This window comes from Lissotriton helveticus, chromosome 8, assembly GCF_964261635.1.
Source record: "Lissotriton helveticus chromosome 8, aLisHel1.1, whole genome shotgun sequence".
Taxonomy (NCBI): domain Eukaryota; kingdom Metazoa; phylum Chordata; class Amphibia; order Caudata; family Salamandridae; genus Lissotriton; species Lissotriton helveticus.
In genome coordinates this window covers 1,058,159,655-1,058,183,368 of record NC_136069.1, presented here as the reverse complement: position 1 = coordinate 1,058,183,368, position 23,714 = coordinate 1,058,159,655, and the positions used below count along the sequence as shown (strand labels likewise).

Here is a 23,714-nt window from a genome sequence, read left to right as displayed (position 1 = left end):
TTTGAGTTTGAGCTAATGGCATTGTATATGCCAATGTATTGTTGCTATGTGTTATGGAGTGTGTTCATGTGGTGTGTACTGCCGGTGATCTCCTTGTGAGTGTGAGAATATTGCACCACTTGCCTGTGATGTCCTTCTTGTGAGTGTGAGAAGCTTGCACCTCTGCTGCCTGTGGTCTCCTTGTGAGTGTAAGAAGCTTGCACTGCTGCTGCCTGTGATGTCGTTCTTGTGAGTGGGAGAAGATTGCACCTCAGCTGCCTGTGGTCTCCTTGTGAGTGTATGCACTGTCATCGCTAGCCTGTAGATATGCACTGTCATCGCTAGCCTGTAGATATGCATTGGCTTCACTAGCCTGTAGATATGCACTGTCATCGCTAGCCTGTAGATATGCATTGGCTTCACTAGCCTGTAGATATGCGCTGTCATTGCTATCCTGTAGATATGCGCTGTCATCGCTAGCCTGTAGATATGCATTATCATCGCTAGCCTGTAGATATGCACTGTCATCGCTAGCCTGTAGATATGCTCTGTCATCGCTAGCCTGTAGATATGCTCTGTCATCGCTAGCCTGTAGATATGCACTGTCATCGCTAGCCTGTAGACATGCATTGTCATCGCTAGCCTGTAGATATGCACTGTCATCGCTAGCCTGTAGATATGCACTGTCATCGCTAGCCTGTAGATATGCTCTGTCATCGCTAGCCTGTAGATATGCACTGTCATCGCTAGCCTGTAGATATGCATTGGCTTCACTAGCCTGTAGATATGCACTGACATCGCTAGCCTGTAGATATGCATTGTCATCGCTAGCCTGTAGATATGCACTGTCATCGCTAGCCTGTAGATATGCACTGTCATCACTAGCCTGTAGATATGCTCTGTCATCGCTAGCCTGTAGATATGCACTGTCATCGCTAGCCTGTAGATATGCATTGGCTTCACTAGCCTGTAGATATGCACTGTCATCGCTAGCCTGTAGATATGCTCTGTCATCGCTAGCCTGTAGATATGCGCTGTCATTGCTATCCTGTAGATATGCGCTGTCGTCGCTAGCCTGTAGATATGCATTATCATCGCTAGCCTGTAGATATGCACTGTCATCGCTAGCCTGTAGATATGCTCTGTCATCGCTAGCCTGTAGATATGCGCTGTCATTGCTATCCTGTAGATATGCGCTGTCGTCGCTGGCCTGTAGATATGCATTATCATCGCTAGCCTGTAGATATGCACTGTCATCGCTAGCCTGTAGATATGCTCTGTCATCGCTAGCCTGTAGATATGCTCTGTCATCGCTAGCCTGTAGATATGCACTGTCATCGCTAGCCTGTAGATATGCATTGGCTTCACTAGCCTGTAGATATGCATTGGCTTCACTAGCCTGTAGATATGCTCTGTCATCGCTAGCCTGTAGATATGCACGGTCATCGCTAGCCTGTAGATATGCATTGGCTTCACTAGCCTGTAGATATGCATTGGCTTCACTAGCCTGTAGATATGCACTGTCATCGCTGTCATCGCTAGCCTGTAGATATGCATTGGCTTCATTAGCCTGTAGATATGCACCGTCATCGCTAGCCTGTAGATATGCACTCTCATCGCTAGCCTGTAGATATGCACTGTCATCGCAAGCCTGTAGATATGCATTGGCTTCACTAGCCTGTAGATATGCACTGTCATCGCTAGCCTGTAGATATGCATTGGCTTCAGTAGCCTGTAGATATGCGCTGTCATTGCTATCCTGTAGATATGCGCTGTCATCGCTATCCTGTAGATATGCGCTGTCATCGCTAGCCTGTAGATATGCATTATCATCGCTAGCCTGTAGATATGCACTGTCATCGCTAGCCGGTAGATATGCGCTGTCATCGCTAACCTGTAGATATGCTCTGTCATCGCTAGCCTGTAGATATGCATTGGCTTCACAAGCCTGTAGATATGCACTGTCATCGCTAGCCTGTAGATATGCTCTGTCATCGCTAGCCTGTAGATATGCACTGTCATCGCAAGCCTGTAGATATGCATTGGCTTCACTAGCCTGTAGATATGCACTGTCATCACTAGCCTGTAGATATGCATTGGCTTCAGTAGCCTGTAGATATGCGCTGTCATTGCTATCCTGTAGATATGAGCTGTCATCGCTAGCCTGTAGATATGCATTATCATCGCTAGCCTGTAGATATGCACTGTCATCGCTAGCCTGTAGATATGCGCTGTCATCGCTAACCTGTAGATATGCTCTGTCATCGCTAGCCTGTAGATATGCATTGGCTTCACAAGCCTGTAGATATGCACTGTCATCGCTAGCCTGTAGATATGCTCTGTCATCGCTAGCCTGTAGATATGCACTGTCATCGCTAGCCTGTAGATATGCATTGGCTTCACTAGCCTGCAGATATGCGCTGTCATTGCTATCCTGTAGATATGCGCTGTCATCGCTAGCCTGTAGATATGCATTGGCTTCACTAGCCTGTAGATATGCGCTGTCATTGCTATCCTGTAGATATGCGCTGTCATCGCTAGCCTGTAGATATGCATTGGCTTCACTAGCCTGTAGATATGCACTGTCATCGCTAGCCTGTAGATATGCTCTGTCATCGCTAGCCTGTCGATATGCGCTGTCATTGCTATCCTGTAGATATGCGCTGTCGCCGCTAGCCTGTAGATATGCATTATCATCGCTAGCCTGTAGATATGCACTGTCATCGCTAGCCTGTAGATATGCATTGGCTTCACTAGCCTGTATATATGCACTGTCATCGCTAGCCTGTAGATATGCATTGGCTTCACTAGCCTGTAGATATGCACCGTCATCGCTAGCCTGTAGATATGCACTGTCATCGCTAGCCTGTAGATATGCACTGTCATCGCAAGCCTGTAGATATGCATTATCATCGCTAGCCTGTAGATATGCACTGTCATCGCTAGCCTGTAGATATGCTCTGTCATCGCTAGCCTGTAAATATGCACTGTCATCACTAGCCTGTAGATATGCATTGGCTTCACTAGCCTGTAGATATGCACTGTCATCGCTAGCCTGTAGATATGCATTGTCATCGCAAGGCTGTAGATATGCACTGTCATCGCTAGCCTGTAGATATGCACTGTCATCGCTAGCCTGTAGATATGCACTGTCATCGCTAGCCTGTAGATATGCATTGGCTTCAGTAGCCTGTAGATATGCGCTGTCATTGCTATCCTGTAGATATGCGCTGTCATCGCTAGCCTGTAGATATGCATTATCATCGCTAGCCTGTAGATATGCACTGTCATCGCTAGCCTGTAGATATGCGCTGTCATCGCTAACCTGTAGATATGCTCTGTCATCGCTAGCCTGTAGATATGCATTGGCTTCACAAGCCTGTAGATATGCACTGTCATCGCTAGCCTGTAGATATGCTCTGTCATCGCTAGCCTGTAGATATGCACTGTCATCGCTAGCCTGTAGATATGCATTGGCTTCACTAGCCTGAAGATATGCGCTGTCATTGCTATCCTGTAGATATGCGCTGTCATCGCTAGCCTGTAGATATGCATTATCATCGCTAGCCTGTAGATATGCACTGTCATCGCTAGCCTGTAGATATGCTCTGTCATCGCTAGCCTGTAGATATGCACTGTCATCACTAGCCTGTAGATATGCATTGGCTTCACTAGCCTGTAGATATGCACTGTCATCGCTAGCCTGTAGATATGCATTGTCATCGCAAGGCTGTAGATATGCACTGTCATCGCTAGCCTGTAGATATGCACTGTCATCGCTAGCCTGTAGATATGCACTGTCATCGCTAGCCTGTAGATATGCATTGGCTTCACTAGCCTGTAGATATGCACTGTCATCGCTAGCCTGTAGATATGCTCTGTCATCGCTAGCCTGTAGATATGCGCTGTCATTGCTATCCTGTAGATATGCGCTGTCGTCGCTAGCCTGTAGATATGCATTATCATCGCTAGCCTGTAGATATGCACTGTCATCGCTAGCCTGTAGATATGCACTGTCATCGCTAGCCTGTAGATATGCATTGGCTTCACTAGCCTGTAGATATGCATTGGCTTCACTAGCCTGTCGCACGTGTGACTCCACTCAGCCTTTCATCCTTCTGAGGTTGATAAAATGAGTACCACCGAGTCGGATAACAGTAAACATCTGTTATCTGTCAACAGCAGCACGCGAGCTCTTGTGGGGTAAAGTGGCGCTCTGTAAATGCATGTTATATAAGAGAGAGAGAGACATTTTCAGCAGAGCAAGAAGGTTTCAAACATCCAGGCAAATCACCTCACATTTCTGGCAGTTTTATTCACATCCCAGTCTATTGCCGAGATTGTGAGCTGAATCGCGACCCAGGAGAGGACTCGAAACCACTTCCACATGGCATTATTTCCACGTACGGCCAAAGAATGGAATGTTATTATTATTTTTTTTGGGTGCATGCACATTGTCAAACTTCTCCCGGGCTGCTGATTTAAAGCTCGGTAAGCCCCCACAGAGCTGCTTTTTAATTGCTTCCGAGGGATGCAGGTCAGATCTCCAGTTAGCCGCAGCGCCTTGTGGTTGCAAAAGTCATACTGTGGCTTTTATTTGCATTTCGAAAACATTTTTTTTTAACTTATTAATGGCATGTAGGTAAATCATTATTTTTAATAAACGGAAGAGAAGCCTACGGTAGAGGAATACCGTTCACAGAATTATGCTTTAAGGTCCTACTTAAAAGCATTCTTTCATCGTCACATTTTTTTTTATAGTTTCCATAACCTCGGCTAAACGAGCGCTCACAAACCTTTCCCTCTCCATTTTTAAAGAGGACTCGAATTTCACTTCCTAATTGGCTCGAACCATTGATGAGGCATTTCCTATTTGAAGAAAACGTCTCATTTAAATAGCTGCGCTTCGGTTGAATCTGTTCTCGAAATTTAGCAATCGTAAAGTGTAACACTAAAGAAAAATGTTAATTACTCGCAGGAGCGGCTGTCAATGCCGGAATTCGCCCCCGTGCGCCTTGAGGTGGCAGGAGATGTAAGTCGCGGCCTATGCATACATTTGCATCTTTCACTGAAGAATCTTTCAGCGCTCCCACAAAGGGTCCTTAGCTCGCTTACTGTGTCACTGTTCTGTTGCATGCAATGGTGAACGCGCTCGCACCATCTGGATTGCATTACACGGGCACTCTGACAGCTCGTAATTAAGATTAATCACTCTGCCGTGCTCGTTCTCGCACACAATATGCCACATCGGGCACGCGTAAATTACTTACAGCCTATCACGTCAACGCTACTACATACACAGCACAGCGAAGACGAATCACTAGGCAGATGACAGAATACACTAAGGAATGTGTCTGTTCAGAGCCCTAGAGATCCTTTCTTTCTTCTTTAGCATTAGGAGCTCGAAGCTCCACCCCCTTCGTGGGCGTAGGCCGAGCCCTAAAAATCACTTCAAAACTTCTGCACAACACTTCTTTCACAAATAAGGTGAAAGGATCAGGCACTTTCATATTCAAATCTATGGCAGGAATTTAATGTAGAGCATGGGGTCTAATTATCCAGTGTTATCCATTGTATTCAGTTGTGATATTGCAGCATATAAGAGGCCATACTCTGCACAGCACTTTTTAGGAGGGTCTTGCGGAAGATCCTATGAGTATCTGCTCGCTATGATTGTGAATAAATGGTCAAATCCAGTGATGGGCTAACCCTGATACATCTGCCCAATCCTTAAGCCTCTACAACAGAATGTTATGGTTCATTGTGTCTGAGACAGCAAAATGTGCTAAGAATTCATCCCTGCTTGCTTGCCTTCTTTGAAGGTGACCAGAGGTTTTTCTCATATGTGCCAGAGTTGACGTTGCGCCCCCAAAGTTGGCAGAATCTTAACTGATGATCATTTATAATGAGGCTCTGGGCTGTCTCATTACGAAAGGAGTTATTAACCTCTTCTATGCTCATGACGAGCTCAGTTCGTCATGAGGCACAGTGCAGCTGCACTCATGACGAGCTGAGCTCGTCACGGCCGAAGTAATGTTGCACGCGGGGATAATTACCCCGCTGTGCTGAACGTTCGAAAAACGGGTGTGGTTGTGACGAGCTCCGCTCATCATGAGTGCAGCTGCACTGTGCCTCATGACGAGCTGAGCTCGTCGCAAGCACAGTGGCGCCGCGCGCGCCCCCCCCCCCCCCCGCACAGCTTGGGGAAAACACCCCGCAGCGAAGGGGTTAATTAGGCTTCTGACATCCACTGCATTAGCTAGGAACAGATTTTTTTTCAATCACACTGCTGGGCATGGTTCCTTGGGTAAGTTGAAGGTGCTTGTTTTGCTGCCTACGTTTAGCGGTAAAATCGTAAATATGAAACACACATACAGTCCGGGCACCAAAGCAACACGTGCTATTCCATGTGCCATGGCACAGGCAGTTATATAATCATCATTTGAAAAGTAATCAATATCACCAGGCACGTAATAAGACTGTTTCCTATGTTCCCATTTAATGATTGAATTACATGTCAAACATTCCTCTTTGCAGATAGACCAACATTTGAAAATGTTTAAATGTTAGGGGTTAAGCTATCAGTTATGACAAGCAACCCCAGTTCATCCAGGGAAACACAGTATTTTATTGCTTACAGATAGGCTTGTATTGGTCACATGGCCCACCCCCTTTGGAATGCATCTCCCTGAGTAATGAAGAAAGGACTGCAGTGTGGGGGCAGTCAAAGCAAGAACAGCCCAGAGCCCAGCAAACAACATAGAAATGGAGCCTGTAATTCCCGACAAGGTGCCAACTCTGATGGAGAGAGTGGATTCTCTTCCTGTGCTGGACAGCATGCATCCCTTTCAAGACTACCACTAGTTTGTGACTTAACACCCATACAGAAGACACCAGTAGTAGAGACTGACATCTGAGTGAACTGGGTGCACCACTGAATAATTCCTTCAGAAAGCAGCAAAAGGGGCTTCATTGTGACCTGTTAAAGAACCAGAGAATACAGTGCTCACTCACTTTCCTTCAAATTATCCCAGAGCCCCATCAGTACCAATCAAGACAGACTGATGTTTCTCTGAACCTGCTCCACTACACCTAATTACACATACTTTATTTACCCCCAGCCTCCCCTCTACATTCATCCTGTACATGGAAGGCAGCAACCATGGTCCCTGGACTACTGGAGCCAAAGAGAAATAGTAACCAGAAGAAGAATCTGCTACCACCAGCAGTTCTAAGTAGGCATCAGCAAAGCTGGGTACAATTGGTGACATGGCTATTTTTACATTGACATGGACAGAATCTGTCTGCAGCCCAATAAGCCAGTTGATTGGGACAGCAAAATAAGGTTAATCCACGGCTTGGCTGGCCTGATAACGAGGCTCTACTATATGGTATTGATCTCAGAATTATGTAACTCTCCTGAAACAAGATGCATTTATTATTGAAGGATATTTTCAGGTCATATAGAACCATTCTAAACAACAGTCCTCTTTCTACCTGGCTCATTTTCAGTCCTAGCCCATGCCACAACATTTGTATGCTTTACAAGCCTCTGCTTCTTCTTCAAAATAATAAAGGTTTCATTTTTTTGGGGGGACATTTAGCACATGAAAGTGCCTACTCCAATGAAACTGTTAGAGAAAGAGCACTCCATATTACTTCCAGTCTTCTCCCTTGAAATTTCAAGGATAATTATATATCGTCTATATTCCTGAAATTGCAATTAACATATTTAAATGTACAGAAAATATAAACTTTGTTTCTAGAATCCAAGAAATGTGTTTAGCGTCAGTGTTAAAAATCGATTTGTCATAGTTGAGGCACTGGATTTAAGCATATGTGTGTGTGAAACATATCCAGCAATGAATTTCAAGTGTTTGATAAATATATGTAATTCAACAGAATTCTATTTCTGTTGGCTGTTGTGAGAATGTGGATTATTAGTTGAGATAGATGGTGGAATGCCATAAGTAATGATGGCACTATCCTTGTTAAAGACTGTAAAGGTTTCAGTCATTTATACCTGAGCTCAACCCCTGGTAGCTATGACACAGAGCAGGCCTGCTTGACTTAAGAAATGTATAAAGCATTCAGAAGTACTAGAACAGTTTAAAAGTAAAAAACACTACACTATAAGAATCCCCCTCTAGTTTATGAAAATGGAGAATATTTTAATGAACGCAATAGACCAAAATATCAAAAACCGAGATGGAGATATACATTTTTAGAGTCTGATTTTAGTTTTAGTGCCAAGAAGTACAAATCGCTGTGTGTGCAAAACTGTCTGCAATGGAGCACGGGTCGGATGAAGAGACCAGGTTCAACCCCGTCGGAAGATTTACCTTCTGACTTAGTCTCTGCAGTTGAAATCAAAAATCCAGAGCAGGGTGAAGCAGCAGGGTGTGGCCGATATGGGTTCATGAGGCCTGATAACCATCAGATGAAGCTGTTGGCTTTTGGCGGGAAAGCTGAAAGTGAGAAAAATTCAAAATTCATGCCCAAGGAAGGTCCTTCGCCAATCGGATACTTTTGGCTCAGTGACGATTTCTACCTTCGGACGTAGGCACTTTTTTTGGAGCCCAGATTCCTCCAGTGGGTTAAAGCTGCAAGCTGTAGCAAAACACAACTCTGTACATCTTCTTCATGGCATCCAACTGAAGCAGATTTGCTGCTGTGTAAAAGCTACAAGCGGGAGCAACCTAAATCTCTGGCACGGCGGCAATGCACCTTCGTTTGATGGACTTGGCAGGTTTGTCTTGGTCTTCTGTTGGTTTGCCAGGCGAAAATCTTTAAAACAAATTCCAAGTCCTAGCTTTTAGGTTTAGGCAGGAGGAAAACACTCTGACCCTTACCTTAGATCCCCAGGATTTTAGAGACACCACTCCAGCAGAAGCCACCAGCAGGGTCGAGGGCAGGTCCAGTTGGAACTTGTTAGCTAGGCTCTTCATGAAATAGGCTTCTTGCAGCTTTTGTGTTCCTATATCGTAAATAGGAGGTCAACTAATTGACTTTTTGTGAGTCCACTTCTAAGTCCAGGGTACAAGTGCCATTAGTTCCAGCCTTTGGGTCTCCTCACAGGTCACAACATCCTTCTTCTGTCTTCAACTAGTGTTCTTAAGAGGGTTCAGTGGCTGCCACGTATGTACCCAGTGCCATCCTGTGGGCAGGGTAAAGCATCAGCCTCTCCCTAACCAATGGGGTAAATTATACCAAGCATGACCCTATCCACTATTGCAGCACCTCCTGTGTGTTTTACTGTAAAATATCCCACAATGCCTCTCTCTACCAAAAATCAACATGGCAGAACCTTTTTCCCCCTGCACAGAGCTCCCTGTGCCCACCCAGAGGTGCAGGCATGGAAATGAGCAATTCTTCCTCTCTGGTCACTCAAAACCAGTTCTGGGGGAAGCTCCTCTCCCACTAGGTTTGGAGGCTGGCTGGATAGCAAGACAATAGAGAAGGCAGGTTGAGGTGTGAGCTACATCTGCTTGTGACAGGCAGGCAACTTGGAAGAAAATTATGTTCTTGGGAACTGCATAAATGGTCATCCTGTCTCAGCCCTTGGAGCCACTTCACACCTCATCAAAGGAGCCCTTTAGCTCCCGGGTATCAATGCAACTTGACAAAAAGGCACAATTCACTTTTTAAAAGTGTCATTTTCAAAATAGCAATATGAAATCTGACTTGGCCAAAACCACTGTGGGGATCTTTCACTGTCCAGACATTTATTTTACTTACTTAAACATGTCATCTTTTTAAAATACCATCCACCCTGCCTAACGGGCCTTTAAGGCTTGCCTTAGGGTGATTTTTGAAATTGGACAGCACCCTTCAAAAATTATGCACCATAGCAAAACAGTTGTTAGAAAAGAACATACAGATGAACAAAGTATTGGTTTTCCCAAACGTTCACAAAAGACACACAATATTGTGACTTTGATTTTCTTTCTTTTATTCAGTTTTTATTCTTTCTTTTCTTTTTTTGATAGTTGCAAATAGCCGACGCGTTTCGTCAGTTGCCGGACTTCTTCAGGGCTTAAAGTAATCTTTCTGATTTCGCCTTTTCACATACGTCCCGTTCAGGTTATCAGTGATTTTCTATTATTAATTGAAAAGGTCATAAGCAGGATCACAGATCCTAGTAACAGTCAGTGTAGACAAAAAGACAAAAGCAGGCCCACAGTGAGGTCAAGGGGCTGGAACATGCAGGAGCATCAAGTTGTGGCCTTCTGGTTCCTTAGGGGTGACATATAAGTACTATAAAAAGCAAATAGAAGGCCTGGCAAGAGGTGCATTTTGAATAGAAACAAATTAAAGTTCCAGAAGCACACTTTTTTTGTGAATTTCTCAATTTCACAACGTTTAGTGAACTCAATTTTCTTTTGCGTGCTACACAGTGTCTGTGGGCTGCCAGTCCCTCACCGTGCATTAACTCTATATATAGATTCGGCGTCTCGAGTGAATAGGAGGGTTATCACGTCTCTCCGAGTGAGAATTATTAGGTCGAGACGTATTATGGTCTAGACCTATTTGCTCTGTGGGGTACATTATTCACCTTGGGTGGCTTTTCACATCAGGCGACCTATTCATAGGCATGTTATAGGAACTCGTCATATACCGGGCATTACTGTCTACTCCACGTACTAGTTGGTAACGGAGGTCAAATTAGTCCACGGACATCTACCTTTCTAAGGTGACATCCAACTCCGGCACCAATCGTGAAACGTCCTTTACTGATATTCTGAGATCACAGATTGACCTATACATTCAAAGAATCTATATTGATTGATTTACAAACTAAAACTGTGTGGTGCCATTGTACGCCATTTTGAGTGACATCAGAGAATGAATTCATACAACCGGATGCATATGACACTTAGTTTCGCTGCCTTGAAAAAGTCTTTGTAAGACGAAACACGTGTCGGCAAGCTGTGTGCTGGGAACTTTTAATGAAGTATTGTGAATAAAAGAATATCAAGATCATCGCATGTCTTGGATCCCTTTATATATAACCATAATTTGACTATCTTCATGTTCTGGTTTAAATGTAACTACATTGAGTATAATAGAACACTAATACTAAAACGAGAGCTGTGCGGTTAAAACCCTTACTTGTTGTAATAACTCTATATATGTTCCGGTACACCTGTGTCTGAGTAACTGTGTGCACTGCTGTTAAGGTAAACAACTATGAACTCTATACACATAAGTTTAAATGTTAATAATAAAAACGTACTCAATCATTTGTTGAACATGTTTCTCTTATTTCTTATGATTTCTATTTCATTATTACCAACACTTTTGTGGAATAATACAACCTACATGCTTTTTGCACTTTCAATGAACAAAACATTATGCAATGCACAAACATATGTACATGTTATCAATTTGAGCAAATAATCAATTTGAAAGCGTTCTTCTTTGGCGTAGCTCCCAATTTATTGGTGTGATGCCCCTTCATTTTGGAACAAAATGTCCCTTCCTGAGGGGCCACTAGAAAAACAAATAAATAAAATACAAACAATACGTGCATGCACTCTTATTCCCTTTGTCTTGAGCCACCAAAATGCCTCCTTCACCCGTGGGATGCTGAGTCAAAGTTCATATACATAATACCATGATTTGAACACACATTCCACAACACCACCATTATCACCAGATGTTCATAAAGCGGCTAGCGCCTCAAACCATGGGGATGCCTTCTACTACTTATTCAACACACTGTGCCATATTCAACTGCATTTATATCTACAACTGTTGTACCCCGTGTTGCTACCAAAGGTATACGTGCACCTCAATACCTGCTCAAATGCACACAACACATGCTGTGCAAGGTCATGCGTGGTGATACTTTGATATATGTAAGCGTGACTCGACTCTATCCTTACAGTTAGGGCCAAGTGACCACCAACAGGATACATACAATCACGAGTTTGCGGAGATACATGCACATAGCTTCTCACAACATAAAACAGGATGTTACAGGTCCTACAAATAAATAAATAACCCACTTTATCTAAATACGACCACTATATAACAACTAAGTGATCAGTGAAAAAGTCCTTAGTGCCTCATGCTGAAATACATGTATTCCTGCAAACATCAGGAACAACACCTGCACGATAAATAAATAGATAAAGATCCACATCAAACCAAGTCCACACATTGATATCGCTGCGTAACTCAAAGATTCTCGCTCAACTTACCGCTAGACACCAAAGGTTAACTTTAAATTGTCCTTTTTCAAATGCTCACACGTTTCTCGTCTCTTCAGCTTGCCATTCAAACAGCATTGAACTGTAAACCAAATAAAGATGGCCGTACAGCAGCGTAAAAACTCCGCCCCCCATAGCCTGTCAAAATACTGCTATATTAACATCGGCCATTTTGAAGTGACACTACGGTTATTTATTTTATTTATTTATTTGCATGTTTGTATGGCGCTGTGAATCGACTCCCGAAGGAGTATCTCCGCGCCTTTGGCAGCAACTCAAGAACAGAAACTAGTCATAATTTAGTAAATAGGCGCGAGGCCAACTAGAAATTAAAGAGGAACGTTTTGAGTTTTTTCCTAAAAGGGAAATGTTCCCTACATACTCTAATTTCCTTCGGGAGTTGGTTCCACAACTTTGGGCCAGCTACCGATAGGGCTTTTCCCCCCTTTCTTGCCTTCATGGCCCTAGGAACACATAGCAATTCCTGATCTCCTGATCTCAGGTATCTAGATGGCACATAAGGGATGAATTTTTCAGTGAGGTAACCAGGACCTTTTCCAATCAGGCATTTGTGGATGACACAGCAGATCTTAAACATCACCCTCTGCTTTACTGGAAGCCAGTGCAGTTTGGCCAGCAACGGTTTTGAGGGAGTACGAGGCGGGACATTTAGAACTAGTCGTGCAGCCGTGTTTTGCACAACCTGCAATCTAGCAAAGATGCCCTCATTGGCAGCCAGCATTAAACCATTGCAGTAGTCCAGCCTGCTTAACACTAGTGACTGGACCAACGTTCTCCTGGTGGTATCCGGTAGTAGAGGGAATACTCTCCTGAGAAGCCCAATAACATGAAAACATGAGCCCACCACTTGATTAGTTTGTTGTGTTAGGGTAAGCTCATGGTCCAGTTTCACTCCCAGATCTTTTACCACTGTTTTGGGCTCAGGGACGGGGCCAAGATCTTGAGGCCACCAGTCCGGAGTCCATAAGCGTTTGGCCTCTCCGAAGAGCATAACCTCGGTCTTGGAGACGTTGCACTGCAGGAAGTTAGCTGCCATCCAACGTGCCACCTCCTTCATCCCCCGGGCGAAGGAGTCACACACCTCGGGAGTCATTGTTTTAAAAGGGAAGAGGAGTTGGGTGTCATCCGCGTATGATACTGGAATGAACCCGTGGGATCTCATGATGTTAGCTAGGGGTGCCACGTAGATATTAAATAACGTAGGGCTCAAACGATCTCAAGGTAAACACAAAAGTGTTGGTAATAATGAAATAGAAATCATAAGAAATAAGAGAAACATGTTCAACAAATGATTGAGTACGTTTTTATTATTAACATTTAAACTTATGTGTATAGAGTTCATAGTTGTTTACCTTCACAGCAGTGCACACAGTTACTCAGGCATAGGTGTACCTGAACATATAAAAGGTTAATTTTGCCAGGTCGAATTGGCAGTTTTAAAACTGTCTCCCCAGATTGCAGGGGCTGGCCTGGAGACATGTTCTGTATTTGCACTTTAGTGGTGGCACAATATGTGCTGGAGTTCACTAATGACGTTCAACTTACTGGCCCTAGCAACACTTTAGTACCATATACTAGGGACTTATAGTGCTATAGGCAAGTTAGATATGAGAATCATGAGTGTAGCCAATTTCGGCATGCACTGGGACCTGGTTAACAGTGCTCCAGAGTGCAGAGTCCAACAGCAGGATCAGTCCAGAAAAAATGGGGGTGACCCTACAAACAAAGGCATTGTCCTACAGCTGGTAAGTTTCACTTTGATTATTACAGGATAGGTAGTTATGGGTTGTTGTACTATATTACAGTATGCTCAAGGCCACCATTTTGGAAGTTTAAGCTCCCTTTCCTTTCAATTGAGAATATCCATTTCATGGAAGCTGTTAAAGTTTGCATATGACTAGCTATATATTATACGATCCTATGTAATCCTCCTTTCTATTCTTTTGTACCAGGAGCCAAGTAGGCCTAAGCCTGGAATTTACCTACCGCTTTATACATCCTTCGGAGGCAACACTGATACTTGTTTCTAGTCCTATAAATGGAGCTAGTGGTACTACCATGGCGTTCTCATTGAAAGCTCAAATCAACAGTATTGAGACCAGTGTAAGTCATGCAGTTTTGAGGTTTGTTGTACTTTGTAAGAGATGCATAATTGAATGTTCCTGTCTTTTCTATCTAATAAAAGGATAATAGAATAATAACTTTTATAGACGTCTAGGATGAATTCTCTAAAAGTGAAATGTTTTTTTCCTTTATGTGCCATTTCTGATTGTTATATGTTTGGTAAATGTTCTTTTTTGCGAGTTTCTAAAAATGTGCATTAAGGGTATTAGAATTTTGTTTTCTCCAATCTCATTGTTAAAGCTCTTAAAACACCTAAATCAAGTTGTTGATTTTCACTTTTCTGCACCAACCCGAATTACACCATCGACAGGAAAATATTGCTGTGACATTTGGTGATGTATGTTTCATGTTTGTCTTAAAAGAAACAAACAGATCAGGACATTCAGGCTATATTTTGCTACCTTTAGGTACAATTTCATTCAAATTCCAGCTGCCTTACAGCCTTATAAAATAAAATGCATTTCCGTGTTTCACTTGCGTGCTCCTGTTGTGGATTTTGTGTTACATACAAAAAATAACATAAACTTTTAACTTGTGATGGGTTATCAGTTGAGTCTCGTGTGTCTACTGGCATCAATCAAGACCACCCTATAATTCCCTGTATCACTCAACGTCATATCCAACAGTTGTATTAAACATTATTGCAAGCAGACCTGGCAAACTTTGTACTTACCACCTTTCTTATCAGCTCCTTACTCCCAACAATGTGGTGTACTTAAGGCTTACATCATATCTCCTCTATTCAACATCTACCTAACCCGTTTACCAGTGCAGATAACATAATTCAATCTCACCTGGTGTAACTAAAGAGATAAGACACAAATCATTCTAAACAACAATACCCAGAATATATCTAGAACTCAAAACATGACAACTGCATTTGTGCAATAAATACATGAAGGATAAGTTGCCATCTAAAGCTGAACACTGCAAGCAGAAACCCTGACCGACGACAATGGCACAAATACCAGCCTACCTCCTTAAGGCACAAGTAACTCGAGGTCCATCCAACAACATCAAGACAAGTAAAAAAACTATGGATAATCATATTCAGACCTCTCCTTGACACCATGTGTCAACATTATAACAAAAAGCACCTTCAACAAATTGAAGATGAGGCATTGCTTCTTCCCAAACGTTAGATACCAACAAGGCTACAAACTATCTTCACACTCATAATCTCCAAGCTTAATTAAGCCAACATCTTTGCTACACTAAGTTGCATCATACCCAAAATGCAGCTAATCCAAAATGTTGCCGAAATCATCCTCCTCCGCCCTTACCTATAAGATTGCATAACTCCAGTCTTGCTACCATTCCACCTTCAGTGTTCAAGGCACTCTGCATTTTGCACAGAGCCTCCCAAAGAAAAAGGACCACTACACCTACAAGTGATATCCAAGCAATACAAACAAAATAGCGCAATCTGCTCCATGTTTGCACCATGGGTCATCATACCACCTTACTATAAGAAATCTATAGGAGGCACTGCTTTTTATGTATAAGCAGCTAAACTCCGGAACTCACTACTATCCAAGTTATGAGCATTCAGAGCATTTACGCTTCAAAAGGGAGTTGAAAACATGGCTGTTTCAAAGATAACTACATCATCTCACAACCCTGGGATAGAACCAGGAAAGATAATTGCATGTTCAAGTAGAATGTACAGCATACAGCTTAAAAAGTTTTGAAGCAAAGGTGCCAATAAACTGAGGTTACATTTAAATAGATTAATTGGTACCCTGTCCAGTCTGGGGACTTTGATGGAAGGGTACTCTTGCAGCTCAGTGACCTTGTGAGGTTCTGCTCTGAACTTGATGGAGGTGCCGGAAATATAGAATTTATTCACACAGCAATCACTTTTATAAAGCTTGTACAGCCAAACCAGCACACTACGTTCTAAATCTAGAAAAGTCATAAAGGACCTACTTATGGTTAGCCAGGGTATCGTAAAGTAATGACAATTCATGCATACCCTCTTTGTCCTACAACAATACCAATAACATAACACTGAACTGTAGGCAGCTGATTGCAGTTCATACAGCCTGCATAATAACTCCTTTATACTGCCTAATCCTGTGACACTTACACTAGACAAATCGGTTACAGATCTCATTCATCGCCTTCTTCCGTACCAGACCATAAACCAGCTATCACCAACTGAGCTGGCATATAATAATTGAAGATCTGCCACATACAGCAGATCAATTATATATTATTACAGTTTCTTTACATTAAAAAATGACAACCAGATATGGGAGGATGGTAATAAAGTCTTTCACAGCTCGTCTCCCCAGCATTTCTCGCCTTCAACCATGCCTGCTCTAGACCACAAATTTTAAAACAAATATCTGTTGGAAAACACATTCCATTAACTAGCTAATTGGACTGTGATCACAAGAAATACAATTAAAGGGTCTGCAGAGCTGCTCAAAGGTGACAGCTAACCGAAAAGCATAAATTGCATGCCTATCTCTCACACCTCTTTATCCACCACATGTGTAAGCGCTACATCCCTTAACATGATAACCACCCTTCAGTTGTTATCACCCACAACATGGAAGCACAACCCACATTGGTTAAAAAACAAAGACAACTCCCTTCCAACCACACACCCTAAACGGTGCAACATGCTAGCCATGTAGGCAAGCACTTCATTACACTATTTAGGATTTTGGTGTCAGTTAACATTGTCAGTGTGACCTATATTAACCACTGTTTCAAAATAGTCTTTACCATCATCACCATCATCATTTTATGATTTGGTAAAAATGAGCAATTAATAAGAATTCACAATGATTTAAGGGGAAAAACTATAGAAAGTAGTAGCATGAGGTATCTATCAAAATTATTTCCCATAAAAAAGTTATATAATACATTCTATTCTGGACAGCTCCAGTGTTGTAATTGATCATATATTCCCGACATGCAAAAAAGGCTGTTACAGATTTTCAGAACACTACACCAGATCCCACCTGTTGTCCCAGTAAAATGTATAGATAAATAACAGTAGATGTGAAGTGCCACAAGAAAGTGATGTATTTTTGTGGATGTATGCCTGTGAAGGTATTTAAATGTTAAAAAAAACACATTGGAAATGATTTCCAGTTACAATAAACTACATCCTTTGTATAAAATGAATACCTATAGTTTAAAATTAAAACATATATATTTTTTATTATTTTACCAATTAAGTGGTAATTAAGCCACCCGGTGAGGAGCTCCGGCAGGGGGCTCCTGGCCAGACATAGCCTTTTTGGCTAAAATCCCCGAATTCCCACCTGCTCGGGGGATAAACCTACTCACCTGGATTTCCGTCCTCAACTGTGGTCCTCGATGCTCCATTCCTGTGCTTGTGATCATAAAATTCTCGTCAGAATTTGCTCTTGAGGCTTTCTTCCACGGAGTTCCAGGACCAGCATGGCCGATGTCGGGTGGAGCCGCTCTGTTCAGCTAAAGGGGAGTCTGGCCTAGGTATCTCACCACGGCCGACACCTACCCAGCCGGGCATCAGGCACAGCTCCCCTCTCAACTCTGCTGCTTGTCTTCCTTCTTCCCCATCTTCCTCTCTGAAGTACTAGGTGACCAACGTTCTGCAGAACTCTTTACATTGCTGCCGATGCCTGTCTGATCTCTCCGGATGGCGGAGGTTCTACCCTCCCGACTCTCCCCCTGCCACCGAGCTTGGTTACAGCTGCCTTTCCCTTCAGTTACCTCTCGTACTGCGTCTCCTGCAATTCAACTGGGACGATTTGGGATTTAGCGGAGGTAAGAACTATCGGCACTGCTCTACGTGTCGTTCTGAGCCTGTCACTCTCTTGTTCGTGCCGGAGAAGCGCCCATGCTGGCTCCAACTTGCTGCCTCCTGTTCTCTTGGTCTGCTACCCTGGCTCCCGTAACAGTTCCTCCGTGACCTATCGACCACGGATCGGATACCGCTGCCCAGAACATTTGCACATGGATACGGCACAGCTGTGACTCGAAAATAGACTGCCCCCGCTCCCCTGACTAGCTGGCTCCTTTCCCCATCCTGTGCCTCTCCATGAAATCAGTTCTTATTTTTCTTTTTCCTCTGTACTTAGCCCCCCTGGCTTCTGGACTTGGACCCTTATGCTCCCCGCTATTTTGGGACTATCTTCTACTGCCTCTCCTACCCTCAATCCACCATTTTAGCAATCCCTGCCCATCGTCCGTTCGCGCTAGTCTCCTGCTGGGCGACATTTCGATTGTCTCTCGTTCGCCACAGACCTGCTCCTCGTTTTTCTCTTTTTGTTGACATCTCTGGTGCCTTTTCCGTTTTTGTTTCCCTCTCACCTTCCTGTCCTTATCTGCTTTCCTTACCCTTTCCTTTCTGTGCTCCCCCTTTTTCTTCCCCTGCCCCTTAGACTGTTTCTTGCAGCCGCTTAACTTCCACTTTTACTGTTATTCCTCTTGTTGTTTGTTGCCTCATCATGCGTCTTCTCATTGCCATCCTGGAGTATTCTCATATCCTTAGCTCGTGTTCTTTCTTTCTAATGCGTAACATTGTGTAATTGTTGTGTAACTTTGTGTAACTTGCTTCGTGCTGATACTCTGTAAAGCGCTCTGATACCTCCGGGTCTAGCCAGCGCTATATAAAACTCAAAATAAATTAATAAGTGCAGTCCCATCTGGAGTGAAACATGTTTATTTAGCTCCTAAATAAACCATGTTATCCTAAAAAAAAATACGTAAATAGTACTGCAATTATTGCAAAATCTAATCTGGAGTGCTGTCCACATATTGTATATTTCAACAAAATGGCAGTTTAAACAATTACTGGAAATATTTTAATAATGTACACATTGTAGAAATAGATGTTAAAAGTTTACAAACAAAATTAAAGTTTCCCATTCTATGTCACATTGACCGATCATGTATAGGAGGACGGTCTTATGAGGGGTCTTTGGATGGTATGGAGGGTAAGTCTAGCCCCCAGTAAGTCACCCATCAGAACTATATTTTCCTATGCTTCTGGGGACAGCCCTGGACCTGGTAGACCTCAATCTCTGCTCCCATGCATCTGTCCAGGGCCTTCTTCCATCTGCCTATTGTTGGAGGGGACATTCCTTTCCACAGCTGGGCGATGTCTCATTTGGCGAGAGTAAGGGCTAAGAAGAGAAAATGTTGCTTATATCGGTTCCCACCTATCCCATCAGTACTATGGAGTAGGAACAACCTTGGGTCAAATGGGAGATCCCACGAAAGGACCTGGCCCAGGCAGGATGCAATCCTGCTCCAGAATGGCTGTAGCACACTATAACTCCAGACTGTGTGCTGGTAGGTCCCCTCCTCCCGCTCGCATCAAAGAGACACGAGGAACTGGATGGCACCCATCTTTCATAGGTGAGATCGTGTGAATTATATACGGTGCATATCTTTAAATTCGATGAGGCTGTAGCGTGAAGACACCGCCTCGCCCGAGGGCTGGCCAGGGCCTCTGTCCAGTTATTGGTAGTCAGGTCAGGTGTGTCCTCAAGCCATGCCACCTTCATCTTATGCAATGTAGTACGGGCGTGGGTGGTCAACGTCTGGTATAGCTGATGGATCTTATGCGCCCCCAAGTCCCCCATCAGCAGGCGGCCCTCAAGGGGATGAAATTCAAGCAAGTTGTCAACTGAGTGAATAAGGGGGGCAAGTGTATTCCCCAGCTGGAGATATTTATAAAATGGTGTCTTATGTAGCCAGAAATCAGTCTGTAGTTTTGAAATGATTTGAGGGTAGTGCCCTGCATGACATCTCCCAGAGTAGAAACACCCAACAAATTCCACTTACAGGTACCTGATAGGGCTACGATGACGATGGGTCGTAAATAGGTGCCATACCATAGCGGAGTTACATGCGTCAGGCGGCCCTGCCACCCCATATGTCTGACCGTATACCTCCAGAGCCGGACTACAGTTCTGCTGGTGGGAGGTCGAAAATCTAGATCCCCGTGACTATACGAGCTGTAGGAGGGGGTGCGCTCCATTTGCATGTGCTCGAGTACAAAAGCAGGGTCTGTGGGTGAATTATGCCACCAGTCGTTAAGGATTAGTAGATGCTGGTTAGTAGAAGTGTACATCCGCTGCTGCAATGCCACCACAGTACGTGGATTGCGTGCATGTACTCAGCGCCACCCGAACCACACCTCTGTTCCATGGAAATTTATTGTGTAAAGCATTTACTTGTGCGAACCACATACATGGTATGTCATATGGGAAGTTCTGTAGCCTACATAGAATTTGGGGTAGGGAGACCATTTTAAAAATCGCTGAGCGCCCATATAGTGAGAGTGGAAGGTGAGACATATCGCGGTCTCATCTCTCAAACTGGCAATGAGTGGATTGATTTTTTGTGCCCACGAGGTTTTCGGGCAGGGCAAAATGAAAATGCCCAAGTGTTTAAATTCCGCCGTCGCATCCAACTGCTATGCTGCCCAAGCGCTTCGTCCCTGATCTCCGCACCCTGGAACAAGCACTGATTTCGAGGGATTGGTGTTGAGACCAGAGGTCTCACCAAAAACTCAGAGGATCTGCAGGATTCGGGGTTCCGAGAACCATGGGTCAGTTATGAAAAACAACACATCGTTCACGTTGAGCATGATGAGGTCGTATTGGGACTGTGACCACTCGAAGCCTCCGATTAGGGGGTCCTTTCGCACCCAGGCCACTAGGGGCTCCACGGCCAGGGCAAACAGTAATGGGGACAGGGGGCAGCCTGGTCTCATGCCACGGCCGATAGGGAAATGGGCTGACCGGTGACCCGTGATCCGGACTGAGGCCGTTAGGTCTGCATATACTAGGCGTACGTAGGCTAGGAAGCGTGGGCCGAAGTCAATGGCTTTGAGGAGTGGGAACAGGTACATCCAACTGAGGGAGTTGAACGCCTTATCGATATCAGCCAACAAGGTAACCGCGGGATGGCCCAGCTCCGGGTCTTCGCCATAGCGTTATGGACCCGTCGGATCTTGTGTCGAGTTAAGCGGTGTGGCATAAAGCCCGATTGATCCGGATGAATCAGATCTTGGATGCAGGTACGGAGACGGTCTGCAAGGACCTTGCCCAGCAGTTTAGGCTCGAAATTGACAAGGGAAATGGGTCGATACGACAATAGTTCATCTGGTAGACGGCCGGGCTTCAGGAATAGAAAAATCTCTGCATGGCACAGTCCTGAGGTAGTATGTGTTGGTCGTGGTAGTTATGTATCACCACCAATAAGTGTGGGCCTAGTGTACCAATATGTGGCTTGAGGAATTCAGCGGGGAAACCGTTAGATCCAGGGGCCCGGCTCGGACGTATATTGGCCAGTGCTAAACTGAGCTTGTCCACTGTAATGGGGGCATCAAGCTGATCCTGCATATGGTCTGTGAGCGTACGAGGGGGGATGTCTCTAATAAATTCAGCAATCATGTCCTCCGATAACTGTTCCTGTTGTGTGTAAATCGTAGAGAAGTATAGCGCAAATTCCCTGACAACTGCCTTCTGAGACGAGCACAAGGTTCCGTCTACCCCTCGAAGTGTTGGAACGTTTGAAGGAGATTTCGCATTCTGGCACAGTCTGTGGATCATTTTACTCGATTTGCCCCCCCATTGGAAAATCAGGTGATGTGAAGCTATCCAAATTTCCTTTGGTTCATTGCTAAGGTATTGCTGTGTGCTCTGTGGCGCCAGGAGTAGGTTACGCTGGAGGCGTGAGCTAAAGTTAGTGACTAGTCGAGCTTCTAAGCTCCTCTGGTGGCTCTCAAGCTCAACCAACTGTTCTATGCGGTTGCTCCTTTCACCCACACGGAAACTTATATCCTCCCCCACGGATTGTAGGTTTTAAGGCTTCCCACAAGATAATCGTGGATGGGGCAGAGGCCGTGTTCTACACAAGGTAGTCTGTCACTGCCTTGGCCAGGGTCTCCTGATAATCTGGCTCGTGGAGATGCCATGGGGACATACATTACCTACAAGGGGGTTTATGAGAGCTGGTGCGGAGTTTGAGTATGACCGGGGAGTGGTCGGATAGCCCCCTCGGTAGGTGAGAGATATGGGAGATCCGGTGGTATAGCTGTGTGGTGCAAATACGTAGTCTAGTCGTGGCGACAGCGTCCTGTCGACGGCAGATATATATGTGTATCCCTGCTCAGAGGGATGATACTCGTGCCATGTGTCGGCCCAACCCAGTGTAGTTGCTAGGAGGTGTAATTTGGTTTCATCTGTCTGGGGTTCCCCGCCGGGATCACGCCGCCTGTCCATGGTCACCATGACATCATTCCATACCCCACCCATCAGCGTCAAGTCCTCAGGGAGTTCTCCCCACAGTTGTGTGATTTTTTGGATGAAGGTGTTTCCCAGTGGTAAGGGCATATATGCTGGCTATGTTAACTTGTTCCCCGTGTAATGTACCCGATATGATGGTGTAGTGTCCCCCGGGATCCTGCCAGTGCTTGGTGTGTACGAAAGGGACGCAGTGATGTATAAGGATGGCAGTGCCCCGGGATACCCCGATGAACCTGGAGTGATGTATTGTATGGTGTCCGAATCTGGCGGGCCAGGGAGCTTTGTTACCTAGCAGGTGAGTCCCCTGTAGGAGAAGGATTTCACCCCTGTATCGCTTGGCTTGGCGAAGTATAGCAGCCCTTTTGATTTCGTTTAGTAGCCCTCTGACATTCCAGGATACTATATTGAGATCCCCGAGTGGTGGAGAGCGTGTCTGTGTGGTCATCTACCGTCTATGTGAGCGATCGTTTCGACTAATGTTGTGAGGTCATGGCATAATGTCTGTGCGCATGTAATAACTATAACAGTAATAAACTGAAACCTCAGAAAAATATTGACCCCCCACCCTGATACTGCCATAAATGAGGAGCATCTGTCATGGCAAAGGAACTCCCAAGCCCCCAACGGAGGGGCCTTGAGAACCTCCTCCAATCAGTCCCCAAATTCCCAAGGAACATGAACATAAATGTCCAGGGGCGTGATGGTCCTGTGGACCACGCCAGCACAGTGTTCGAACAGAGCAGAAGATCTCAGTAGGGTACCAAACTATATTTGGCTAGAGCCGGAGATGTGATATCTGTGGCCCATTTTAGGATGCGTCCCCTGGGGCCAAGGAACGCCAATTAGATCCGGATCTATACCTTCTTTTGAAGTTGTTCCTCTTCGGCCTATTTTGCTGTGAGCTTTGAGAGGAATCAGATTCTAAAGGCAGCAGAATGTGTGGTGTAAAGTGAGTCCTCTCGTCTGTCCAGGCAAAGACCGCCTCTGGTGTGTCGAAGAAGCAGGTTTCAGAATTATAGGTGACACTCATTCTGGCCGGGTTAAGCAGCATATAGTGTATGTTGAGGTTTCTAAGCCTGCGTTTGGCCACCATGAAGGAGTGGCATTGCTG

General features: G+C 44.5%; 1 protein-coding gene across 1 annotated transcript in view; it reads left to right on the top strand.

Annotated features, from left to right (window-relative positions):
- Window positions 1-23,714, top strand: part of CFAP47 (cilia and flagella associated protein 47) — a 2,858,849-nt gene that overhangs the window by 945,003 nt on the left and 1,890,132 nt on the right. Inside the window, exon 38 of the mRNA XM_078657910.1 lies at window positions 14,168-14,318. Within this exon, the coding sequence (XP_078514036.1) occupies window positions 14,168-14,318 (151 nt within the window). The remainder of the gene's footprint in view (window positions 1-14,167; window positions 14,319-23,714) is intronic.